The sequence below is a fragment of the Psittacula echo genome, assembly GCF_963264785.1.
Source record: "Psittacula echo genome assembly, chromosome: 1".
Lineage (NCBI taxonomy): Eukaryota > Metazoa > Chordata > Aves > Psittaciformes > Psittacidae > Psittacula > Psittacula echo.
Window position 1 is genome coordinate 91,700,988 of NC_137735.1, and position 13,346 is coordinate 91,714,333.

Here is a 13,346-nt window from a genome sequence, read left to right on the forward strand (position 1 = left end):
ATGTTACTTAATAGACATGAGAAGGGGTGGAAAGTACCTCTACTTGTGACATATTCCTAATGAAAATACATAGTCACTAGTCTTAGTAGTAGTAAATCAAGTAAAACACTTAACTTCCTTGTTTTACTAATTTGATTACTTATGTGAAAATTACAGAATTGTTAAAGTTTTGCATGGAATTAAGAACACACTTTTTTAAATGACTACAACACCATAGCATTTAATCATGCGCAGAATTAAGAGCAGCAAAAGAACAGGGGAACATGGGTGCATTTTTCCATTTCTCGTGTATAATTTGGACATGAAGAGAAACTTTTGTTATCTGGTGATGGGCCAGCACAGGAAATGACTTTCTAAGCTTCATCCTCCTACATGTGAAACTGGTGCTTTTGAAATATCATGATCCTTCAGGATTATTTCAGTTCTTTATTTTGAGAATTTCATGGATCATAACTCTTCATGCAGTTTCACTGAAAGTGAACTCCTAATGTGGCCCACAATAGTGCAAAAATATGTGAAAATTATAATATCAAAAATTATTTAAAATAACATAAAGATAGTATACGTAGTTGAAGCTCTTATGTATATTATATGATGAGAAGGCAATTACTCTGTTAATGCCAAAGAAGGCTTTTAATAACAATGTCATTTTAATTTTAGTAGGCACTTGCATTCTGCAGGGAAATTCCTCTTAAAAAGGTAGTGTTGCTGTTTATAGGAAGAAAATAGAAACCAACGTCCCTAATTTAATTGCTTTTAACTGGGTAGCAAGTAACATTTTTACATGTTCTCTTGGTTTTAATTCTTGATGTAGCTGCTTGACATTTGGTGCTGAGTCCATGACTGAAAATCTTGCACCATATCGGATGTCAGAGTATTTAATCTTATGTTGTTTTCAGCTTAGTGTAATTTAAATTTCAGTCAGCAAAAGCTAATAGAGTGTAGAAATAACACACTGCATATTTTATACTTCAGGAAAAGGCTGATACACAATTTCTATAGTGTTAATTCTAATCATAAGCAAAACAGTTCATTGTGCAGATGGTTCTTGATTTTTTTGTGTGTGTGCTTACTGTATTTTTTAAACCTCATTTTTTAAAATGGCTAAAATGAAAAAATACAGACATTAGTTAGATAAGAACAATCATCCTGGGACAAAAGCACTGACTTCTTATTTATTAAGTTTGAAATTGGCATCATCTTGGCATTTTCCGTAGAGTTACAACAATAGATACGGTTACTGCACTGTCTTCTTTGTTGACTCTAGGAATAATAATGGTTGGAGTTATTGTTGGATCAAAGAAGACTGGTATTAATCCTGACAATGTTGCCACTCCTATAGCAGCAAGTTTTGGAGATCTTATCACTCTTGCTATACTAGCATGGATAAGTCAGGGTCTTTATACTTGCCTTGGTAAGTATGTTTCTAAGTGTGTATGCCTCCCTAGGGGCCTCTTTTGGGTTAGGAGGGTGGGGAGAAGACAGGGAGAGAGAGATTCAGAAAGCCTTGTCATTTAACTGACTTTTTTTGTCAACATTTATACTGTTGAATGATAAATTTTGGCTTGCAACATTATGCCATCATCATCTTTCTTTCCCCCTTCCCTTCCCTTCCCTTCCCTTCCCTTCCCTTCCCTTCCCTTCCCTTCCCTTTTTCTGTGATATTCCTTTACTTTCCTTTTTCTGTGATAGAAGTCACTAACCACAATCTTGGCACAATCTACTAATATCTGAAAGGCTGTCATGGTATCACAGTCAACCTACATGTGAACTAGAAATTGTAGTTGCTGAATTTACTCTGCTTCCTTGAGCGGGAGGGAAGCTGTCTTCACCCAAGTTTTCTTGAATGCCCACCTCTAAATCAAATACTTGCTTTCCAGACTCCTTTTGAATTGTTCTCCTCTTGCACAGAGGGGAAGGCCTTGAATTTGCCATCTTGGTAAGCTGCTGGGAGAGGAGTTCTGCTTTGAGAAAATTGTCTTTGTTAAGGTGGTGTTTTAGACACCATTGAAATACCTCTTGAGCTGCAGCTATGCTCAGAAATCAAAGTAAAAATAAATTATGTAATGTGAGTAACAATAGCAGGTCAAGAACAAGTATGTATTCAAAGAAGTGAAGCCTAATTTTAGATAGATTTATACTTTGTGATTGCTAGGACATTTAAATGAGTTAAAGACTACATCTGATTCCTTCCAAGTGTTTTCCAGCTCCTATTGATGAGGAAACTGTCTTGCTTCCTCTTCTCCCCTACTCTAGCTTCCAATACCAGTTTCCTCAGTTCTGTATCTCCTGTTTCCCTCAGAGTGTGGCGCTTCCATGTCTCTGGCCTTTTCCCTGCACCTGTGCTTGATTTTACCAGAGTTTCCTTCTGCTTTTCAGCAAATGAAGTAACCACGTCCAGCTTTTTCAAATAAATGGCCCCACTGTCTTCTGCTTTCTTTGTTTTGTTTTGTGTTACAAATTTGGTGTCTATATTTCCACCATAAATCTGCTCATTTAGCTGTAGCTTTCTTTAGCACAGCAGGGCTGCTGTGAAAGATGAAAAAGCATGTAACCACACAGAATAGTTAAGCAGCAAGGAGGGGCCTTTGTTGACTACTGACTACAGAGGGCAGTGATATAGTCCTACTTCATCTATGAATTCTGTTTGGCTTCTTAATGACAATGTTTTGCTGCTTACTTACTTTCCCATTAATAGCTATGAATAGGTGAATTACACATAAGCAGCTCTAAATTAATTTTCTTATGAATGACTTTTTATTTTTGGTCTACAGTTCTTCTCTTCCACTAGTTATTTGCATGTTTCTATAATCCCTTTGAAACTGTTTTTCTGATTCCTAGGACATGTATTGTCTAAATCCTCCTCTCATAAAGGGGCAGATCACTGATGAAAGTTCATCATCACAATGTCCACTAAAAGTGAATATACCTATAGTTATTTTCTGAAGCATGTTCAGATAGCAACTGATGTTATGAAATGCTTGATTGTCTCAAAGGAGATGTGAGTTTGGAAAATGAGAATGAGGAACTAAAAAATCAGTCTTTTTCTTCCTGATTCTTCATCTCCTTCGTGAAGAAACAGACAGTGTGAGAACATTTCCTCACAGGAGAAGAATGTTCATCTCCTCAATAAACAATAGTTTATTGTTAAATAAATAATATGTAAAATTAAATTATTGCTGCAACTGACTCCTTCCACAGAAACTCTTTAAAGTATATTGTGTTTTAACTATAGGATACCACAGGCCAAATCTTGTGTTGGCCATAATTGTTTTTCCAGGCATGTTGGTATCACCACATACATTCTTTACAGCTGTGCTCGTTGTTCAAGCCTTTTTATGTACAAATTTGAGCTGTTCTGTGTAAGTATTACAATATCAGTCAGAAAAGGTATTTAGTAAGACTCAAGCTACCTTAGTGTGACTTGCCGTTTTGTTTCCTGGTTTTCAGCTGATGATACTATATTTTCAGCATTTGATTTTTCATACTTAGAAAGTGTTGACATGATGTCAGCTTATATATGTCAGTGTGCAATACAGCCATTTTTTGTTTTCTGTATTTTTGTTAAAATTTCAATTGTATTGTCTATTTCATAACTATATTTAAATACTTTATATTCTACTTTAATAAAATAACTTATTTATCCAATACTTCCTTTGAATACTGCTTTTAGGGAAGTTTATAGATTTATATTGAAAACAAAATTGATAAAGATTTTTTTGACCACTCTTCTTTCTTTTGACCTGATACGAAAAAGAGAGGAAGCTTGTATTCTCATTAGATCTGGTGTCTCCAGCTAATGCTAGGGCTGGAATAATAATTAGTTTAGCTTATTAGAGCCTGTTTATCTAGATTTATTGCTATGCCCCAAAATCTTATTAGACTGGAACATTGTGTCATTCTGCTTGAAATAGATTTTGGGTTGTAACAATTCATGTGTTTGATTGGAATCCAGGTAAAAATTAGAGTTTATGGCAGTCCATTACATCAGGGAAGTTGATATACCAGCTAGATGGAAAGCAGTTAGCTAGGAGAGAGGTAGCTAGGAGTACTGGCAGATACCAGCTATCTGGGTAGGTGTGGAGTTGGAAGAGGTTGCCAAATTTGTGTTAACACTGAGATTAGATTTGGGGCGAGAGGTATGATTCAGTTTTTTTCCAGTCAAGACCATATTTGATTTAAAATAATCAATGCTAGACTTCAAGCTTCAAATGTTAACTGGTAACTATTTCAAATTAAGTTTCTTAGAAACTTATGCCCTATAGGGCAAACTTCATTTTGGGTTTTAAAATTTTGCCTTGTAAACTACATTGTAATGAATATGCCAGTGATTTTTTCATTTGTTTCTTGAATCTTTCCCTGCAAATATTAGTTTCTTACATTTCTCATGCATTGTAATGTTCTCTGTGTAATTGCTTAAGTGGAACCCGTGTGACTCAAAGACAGTAAATCATTAAAACCGAGTCTTACTTTCCATTTTTTTTAAATCGTGGCCACAGGCAAGACTTAGTTACCTGTGCTGGTATTATAATAGTAGGTGAATTTTAATAGTAGCTACATTTGTCATTTGTAAATGAACAACATATATTACTTTGTGACTATATCTAGTACTGCTTCCTTGCTTTATATAAATGATAGATAAAACATTTCTCTTTTTTGAGGAGTAAATAATTATTACTAATATTTCCATATCTTCTAAAATATGGTTGGGGTTTTTTTTTAATCTAAGAAACTAACTAAACAAAAACCACTCAATTCCAAAAAGAAGATGGGGAAAGAAACTTGGACTTCTTCTTCTTTTCACACATTCCCAGAAATTTACATCTGTAGTTGCAGATGGCCTAATGTGTCTCAGAGGAATGAAGAAAGAAGTGGGTCCAGTTTGAACCGATCCTTTGCTACTTTTACAACTGTCATGGCCATTCACATTTTAGTGAGCCATTGCAGCTGAAAAGTAGATTCCACACGTGTAGGGGGAAGGAGGAGTACTCTCAAGTATGTTTCTAAGAGTTACTCTCAATTTTCTTTCACTGTGGTCTTCTGGAAATACTTTTCTTTCGGTGATACATGTAATTATCTAGTTACTGCTAAAATGGCTGCTTCTGCTCTTCGTATTTTTCAATGTCTTTGTATTTCTTTCTCTTAGGAAGCAGAGCCTTTCTAAAATAAGAACATACTGCAAAGACCTTGGAAATGTGTGGTTTCCAAGATGTGTGTATTTGAACTATGAGGTAGTAACAGGGAATAAATATAGGGAGTAGCTTCAGCTCAGGAGAGGTATATAAAGTGAGTGACAGGGAAGCGGCATTCAGAAAATGACTAAGCAACAGGCTAAAAAATGAATAGAAACTCCTTTATACAGTATGTGATTAGGATGCAAAACTTACTGCCAGGATGTAATCAGAGGGCCAAAGTGATTTTAGATAACTGGATAAATTAATCAGAGAAGAAACCATTGAGGACTACTCTACACACAGATGCATACAGAAACTTGAGTGATAAAATCTGTGAGGCAAACAGCAGCAGAAGCTGGCAGAGCACACTCTGAACTTGTAATTTTCTTCCTTCCACAAGCCTGAATAGTTGACCATAGTCAGATACAAGATAATGGACTAGACAAGACCTTTGGCCTCAGCCAGCACAGATGTTCATATGTTCTTTTTGTCATTAACCTGCATTCTCAGTGCTAGAATAACAAGCACAATGGCAATGTTATTAAAAAGAAATCCACAGTTTATGGGCTAGTAATGAAGCAGGTGGGATTCACTTCTAAACTGCATTCTGAACTATTTTTCCCCTATAATTTATTAGCCTAATAAATATACTGAGACAAAAATGCAAGTTTCAAGCTTCTCTCTGCATAGGAAGAATTGCTTTCAGATAACAAGACTGGAATGGGGAAAATGATTTATGTACAAGCTTTATGCTTCTCTGTAAAAGCTGTATGTACACTTGTGCTCAGCCTTTAGTTTGATAGGATGCTTCATGGCATTCCCAGAAGAGGCAGGGAAAAAGGATTGAGAATGTCATTTTTACCTAGTCTAGGGCCAAATGAAACATCTTGTTTGGCTGTTATTATATATATATAAAAATATATATTATATTATATATATAAAATATATACATATTATATATATTTATTATATATATTATATATATTATATATATAATAATATATAATATATTATATATATATATATAATTTCTTCAAAGTTCATCTGAGTCCTTTAAAAATAAAGGCAAAGTTATCAAACACGGGGATTTAAATAGCAAAAGGTTAGCAGTTCTGTCTTAACTGCCCCAAAGAACGACGTCTACGAATCGTTGTTAAATAGCGGGGGAAAGCACTAGAGGGCTCCCTAGGACTGTCACCGAACCCGGCTCCTGTTCCTCGGACAGATAAACGGGATGTTCTGGAATAGGGAAACCCAGTATATTAAGTATGGAGGTCCGTGCTGCTTGTCATTTGTCAGTAATGATCTGAGGATTTCATTTAAAGCTTTCCTCTTTTCTTACAGAATGTGGGTTAAATATACGCATGTATCTCTTGTGCATGTTGGATCCAGGTTGAGAAGACAAATTGTGATTCATATTACTATGTGATGTGTGAATCACATTAGTATTTCCAGGTTCCTAGGAGTTGCCTTGAAGTAGTTTATTTACAGTTACTTCTATTTCATACTAGAGGTTGCATTGTTCTCAGTGGCCCTGCACTGAACAGTACGTCACAGTAGATACCCTGCACAAGGAAAAAAACATTAAAGCATCTGAGTTCCCTGAACTAGATTAATTTATGTCACTTTATTAAAGGAATGAGGGCTTAAAGTAAATGAAGATTAATAGGGACTCACTTGAGAGCCTTGCGTCTTTCATCTTCCCTCCTTCTTTTCTTAACTTAGGGTTACAGTCAGAAGTTCATTGGAGAGCCGAGTGCTTTTAGGAGTTGATCTTCCACTGTGGGATGATACAAATTCTATAGCAGAGCCAAGTTGAGCAAGATTCCTTTCATCATGTAAACTACCTGCTATAAATCTATCAAAACTGAAGTGAGCCCTAAAAGAGGACTCCTTTATTCCCTCTTCCTATTCTGCAGCTGTTGCAGATGACATTTTCGTCTGTGAAAAGGAAGATGGCCCACTCTTCCTTAAAAGATGCAAATAAGGCTAACATCTTTTTAGATTCTTATAGTAAGGTGTGATACAGGTAGTCTTCCAGAGCTAAAAAATAAAGTCCTGTGCTCTATTCCCGAGAATTAGTCTGGATATGAGTAGTTTCACTAGTCCTGTAGGTAACTGGAGTCTGTCATTGCTCACTTGTGACAGATTCTGTAACGTAATTCTATTAATTGCTTCTATAGTTCTGTTTTTACTTCAACTTAATAGACAGGCAGTAGAATTTAGCGTTTGGATAGAGGGCAACTGCCTTGCCTAATTTTTATATAGTGTTTGTCTTCAAAAGCCTGATCAGGGAGAATTTCAATGGTCTGATCTGGAACTTGTCAATAACTTAAATATATATATCTGATTTCCTCCTTGTTTAGCGGCATGGGGGTGGTTGCTGACTTATTTATTTGTTTATTGCTCCCTCTAGCACTTTAGAATAAAGAATCCCAGTAAAGTCCTGGTATATTATCATAGCAGAAGGGTTTTTTAAAGAAAAAGAATCAGCTCTGTCTGTGTCCTGTCCTTGGAGGCCCCCCACTCCTGAGAGCTACTTCTGGCTTTTGCGCTTTTCAAGAAGAAACTTACGGCAGTATTGCAACAATGGGGTAGCTTTTGTAACCCGTTTGATGTCCAACTCTATTTAAAGGACTTGGGTATAAAACCTATTCTGTAAGTTTTCTCTGTACTTACCTCCACGGTGAAATTAAGACATTTATACATACTAAAATGCTAAACAGTAAGGCCAAAAAATTGAACTTCTCTCACTTGCTATTGATTCAGAGGAACAAAACTAAGCCATTAGCTGAGTAGTCTTGAAAGTCCTATCTGAGTGTGTAAAAAAGATCACTGGTTGCAGTTTGTTTCATGTCATTGTCTTTTATATCACTGTGTACCTTGGTTTTATTGCCATAAAACACGTATTAACCTTCTTAAAAGTTCATCTGACTTTTGCCTTGTTTGCTGCAAAAATTACAGCTTCTGTCATTTTATGAATGGATATTTCCTTTTTTTCCTGTAGGTGATGTTAACTAACTTAAAATATGTAGAATTCAGCTAGTGAAAGATTGGATAATCAGCCATTGGTTAGTCATATTTTCCAAGATTTGTAAAGCTGCCCTTGCTTCTGGCTACTCACTGAGTTCTGAAATGGAACTGTTGCACTGCAGATACAACTAAAATAAACATAATTTATAATTCATGAATCATTATACACTAGCAAGGCTGTCTTCTCATATTTTCTTTTCCTTTTTTTTAAACTTCTAACAGAACGTTTCTGTGGCAGGATGACATATGTGTATATATATTTTATATTTTAAATAGTTATTATTTATTTAGAAGTTACCCATTAAATAATTCTTGGTTAGCGTTCATTGTTCGTCTGCTGGACTGATTTCAGTTCTAATCTATATGTGCTTTTCTTTTTGCCTGAAAAGAAAGGAATTATATAGTTATTTCTTTGTAATTCTTGGACTAAATTCTTGGACTAGCTCTCCAAGCTTGGAGACTGTGCATAGTCTCCTTTTTTTTCATGAACACATTCTGGCAAGTTCTTCAGTTGTTAGTGGGATTAAAAAAGGAATTATTGTAAAAAGCATAGTTTTTTTAGCTTTATTTTCCTTTCCTGTGTTGGGAGACATCTTGTAATAAAGAGTAAAGTGGGCTAATTGTGGACGAACAAGTGAAACAATATCAAAAATTAGTGATTAATCAGGGTAGTGCTCACCATTGCATCTGTGTTTTGCTGTTCAGTGTTTGTTTGCAGCAGAGGATCTTTGCTGACTAACCAACTTTACCTTTTAGTAAAATTGGCAACCCCTCCACAAATGTGGTGAAGGCTTGGAACTGATTTTGTGCCCTTTTGTATTTTACTAAATATGCTACATTAGAGCTATTCTCTCATTCTTCTCCCTGACCTTTAAATCAGTTATTGAGCATCTGGTATGGGCTCATGCCCCACCTTGGTTCCACATGAGAGGAACAGACAGGGAAAAAGAAAAAGTAGCAGGGGTACAGTATGGTTTATGTCTTGGGGGGGAAAAATGAAAGAGAAGGGGGAAAAAAGAGAGAAGTTTCAAAATTTTAAATAAATAGATGTAGAATGAATTACACCTTTCCATGTGAACAATTTTAGTGCACACAGGGTTCTATCTTCATTGCAGGCAAGGGCAAGGAAGCTTTTACCTAGGCAATAAGTAGTTCAAGAACCTTACATCAGTACATTTCTGTCCTTTTTTATTAAGTTTGATAAAACTATAATTACAAAATAAAGGAATTATGTATTGTGTGTACTCTTTTGGGGAGAACTCTTTACATTAGGCCCACTGATTAATACACAAAAAGAAGGAAAAGGAGGGAAAAAAGGCACTACAAAGGAAGGAGATAATATACTGTATAACAGTTAGATAAGGAAGAAATTACTTCTTTTTTAGGCTTTGTCTCATTCACATTCTAATAGCTTTCTACTTTTAGCTTACCCAGTGAAAGGTATCTTACTATCTTTTCTGCCAGCTCTGCTGCAGAGGTTGTTACCAGTCAATGCAGAAGGACAGTAACTTTTAAAAACTCTACAGCAATTCTAGGAGTAATTTTAGCTCCACCAAGATAACATCAAAGTAGTAATTGCTTGAATTTGCAGCCTTTGTAATAAGCCATAATGCATGGGTAAGAATGCATTTTTATTTACTAAATATTCTTCTTTCTTTGCTAAAGGGTCTGTAAAAGTGGAATGTTTGCATAGCTTATATAGATACACATATACATATATATATGTATATTTGCCATTAGGATAAATTTTCTGTTATTTACCTCACTGTTGAATTAGGAAGTCTTGGATCACTGTAACAGCTTCTGTTTGGATGAGATTATAAACCCAAGTAATCCGAAAAAAATAGTGTTCTTTCTGTGGAGGCAGCTGTTTGACTTATAAGATCAGCTTTATGATGGTACTCACTGGTGTAGGCAGTTGTGTTCCTATGAAATATGATGCAATTCTGATGGATAGCTGAAAGCAGCAGAATTGTGGCTGTGAATTTTCAGAGTCAGACTGGTTCTAAACCAACTGAACTACTGATATAAATGTCTCAGGATTACACGTTGTGCTTGCATCATTTTAGATATGCTGTTTCTAGGGAGATTACCATATTATCTGTGCTTTGGAAAGAAGGAGATGTACATATGCTATGAATTTGTGCATAAAAAAAAATTCAGTTCAGGATTTATTTTTTTTTTTAGATACAATACAAAATAAGGATTGATATTTCACATCCTTATTGCATTTTTATCAAAAAACATTTTACACAAATCCTCTTCAAAATTCCTTCTTTGTACAGACAGTTCTGTTCTTGGGAAGATGTGAGTCAGTGGTCACATATGGCAGATATTAACCATATTGTTTACTACAGTAGTTGCAACTTTAGGAACAGTAGTGATAAAGACTGTTAAAGTTCCTCAATTGCATGATGTAGATTATAATTTATTTTAGAGTTTTAAATTAGGAAAAACATAAAAGAATGTCTTGAAATTTAAAGTTGGGTGGTTTTTTTCTATATTATTATTTTAGAGACGTATTACTATATATCTCCTTTGGTTGGTGCCTTTTTTTTGGCTCTGACTCCGATGGGGATTGTCATAGCTGCCAAACATCCAGCTACCAGAACTGTTCTCCATTCAGGATGGGAGCCTGTTATAACTGCCATGGTTATAAGCAGGTAAGTCTATTTATCTTGCTTCATCTTGATAGTCGTCCTGTGTCTTTGCATCTTATTTAACACCTGAATGTACTTAAAAGAAACATTTAAGGAGCCTCTAGAATATAAAGTGTGCATAAACTTTAATCTTGCCCAAATGAGGAAGTTACTAAGTTAAGTCACAGGTGGGAATGAGCAAGGAAGCCAGCAGTAGCCTGTGGCCATAACTGAGAGGAAGTGTACTGTATCAAATGAAGAAAATGGTGAGATATTCATCTCCTGCAGTTTCCAGTCAAGATTTTACATTGAGATTATTTAATCCAATGAAAGTTATGAATCTTAACAGTGGAGTTATTGGCAGAAATTCTTTGGTCTTTGCTATACAAGAAGTCAATTTTAGTATCTAAATAACTATAGCAATGTTAGTCTGTAGCTCAGGATGAGATAATGGGGCAGGAGAAAAGATGAATTGAGAAGAAAATTGTGGTTTGAAGATGTTTTAAAAAATTGCTAAAAAAGTTTTTAAATACTAATTAATGTACTTGTTTGCCTTATTCTACATCTTGTACTTTGATTTTCAGTATTGGTGGCCTTATATTGGACACAACTGTATCTGATCCTAACTTAGTTGGAATTGTTGTTTATACCCCAGTAATTAACGGTAAGACTCTGACAAGATTATGTGCTACTTTATATCAAATAATATATCTTGCTTTGAGAAAATTCTATTACAGTAATTTTCTGTTATGCTAATTAGTACTTGGTATATTAATTTCAAGCTTTGATTTTGATGTCTACAGTTGTTTATTTGAACACCTAGGGAGTCCTTCCCGATCTTATTTACTACAACATTAAAACACGATAGAGAATGTGAGAAGTAGGAACCCAAAGTATGCATTAAGAAACTGGAAGTGCAAACATTGAAGTAGTATATTCAAATATTAAATTATTAAATATTATATTGAAATGGTTATAACTGAGGAAAATGGAGATAAAATTTTATTTCAAAGGATTTTCTTGTAAACATCCAAGGACAAATTTTCAAAATGGTAATTTATATGTAAATGTACGTAAATATAAGAACTAACAGGGATGCTACAGGCAAGCAAATAGGTTTCGCAAGAAAAATGTGTGTTTTTTCCCATGCTTGGTAAGCACTTTCCAAGTGTATAAGAATGTATTTGTGCAAATTTGGTCTTTAAGTGTTCTCTCTTCTAACAATAAAAACAAGGCAAATTTTATAAGAATGGTTAATAGCTTATTGGGGATGAAGTTTGAAAATGCCCTTTTTTTTTGTTCCCCTATAGTATCACAGGGTTGATACATATTTAGTTTGCAGTAATTATAATAACCAGATCTGTTCCAGCTGTGTGGCTGCCTAGCTGTTCTTTCTCCTTTTGTATTCTTCCATTTGATCCCTTAAATTATTTTGCACTTTTATGTATTGTTGATCTTTAAACTACTTCTCCAATTATGAAGATGAATCTGACTTATAATTTTTGGCTTACAAAGTGCTTAAATTGGCCTTTGTAAATTCCATATGGGTATATTATTTTCTGTTTTCTAAGCTATTAGTGAAATTAATTATCACCACTTGTTTTCCACCTAGATAGTAAAATGTTAATATGGACACTGAGTTTTAGTTTTGAACCACATGACCTTGAAACAATTATTTTTCCAGAGTTTGCTAATGGAAATTAGCATGGGATAGCACCAAAACATTTTACTACAGTTGAGGGTTAGTATATCTATTCCTGTAACCATTAGGCAAGCTGCTCAGTTAGAGGAGGAAATTGTATTGTTTTGCCAGAATCGTGTTCTTGGCAAATTCACGTTAGCTCTTGTTTTAAAGCTTTCATATCTTTTAGATGTTTATAAATTGCCTATTTAATAATTTGTTGTAATACTTATGTAGGAATTTAAGTTTCACTGATATATGGATTCCCCAGATGATCCTTTCTGTCCCTTTTCAAAGATACATTTTCTGTTTTCCCCAGTACAGCCCTCTGGTATTCACTAACCTCCAAGATAATCAGTTTGCAAAAACGATCACTGCTAATTCATGGATTGTTCATCTAACTCTCTAAGGATGCACTAAATTTAACTTACCCTCAGGCCCTAATACATACCAGTTTGTTATCAGATATCATCATTTTTGTGAAGGCAGTAGACAAAAGGAACTGAGTATTTTTATCTTACACAGAGCATGTTACTTGTTCTTCTTTTCCTTAAAGGCCCTGTATTTCTTTTCTTTGTACTTTTAATATGAAGCATTTTTGTGTTGCCACTTATGTTCCTTGCTAACTGTAAATTAGATTTTAGACTGCAGCCTTTATGCTTCCTTGCCTGTGTCTTGCCTTTATATTAATTAAAAATTGCAAATACTTGCATCTACCTTTTGTGAGCTTCCATTTTGATTTCTAGATACCTAAAGAGCAAGGCAGGCATGCAGTTGATCTTCAACTGTTTTCTGCTTTACATCTGTAACTTTTCTTAT

The 13,346-nt window shown here is 34.8% G+C and overlaps 1 protein-coding gene across 1 annotated transcript in view; it reads left to right on the forward strand.

Annotated features, from left to right (window-relative positions):
* SLC41A2 (solute carrier family 41 member 2) overlaps window positions 1-13,346 on the forward strand; it is a gene marked incomplete at both ends in the record, with an annotated part of 42,057 nt that overhangs the window by 11,022 nt on the left and 17,689 nt on the right. The window contains 3 exons of the mRNA XM_080625995.1: window positions 1,268-1,414; window positions 10,723-10,870; window positions 11,431-11,510. Of these exons, the coding sequence (XP_080482121.1) occupies window positions 1,268-1,414; window positions 10,723-10,870; window positions 11,431-11,510 (375 nt within the window). The remainder of the gene's footprint in view (window positions 1-1,267; window positions 1,415-10,722; window positions 10,871-11,430; window positions 11,511-13,346) is intronic.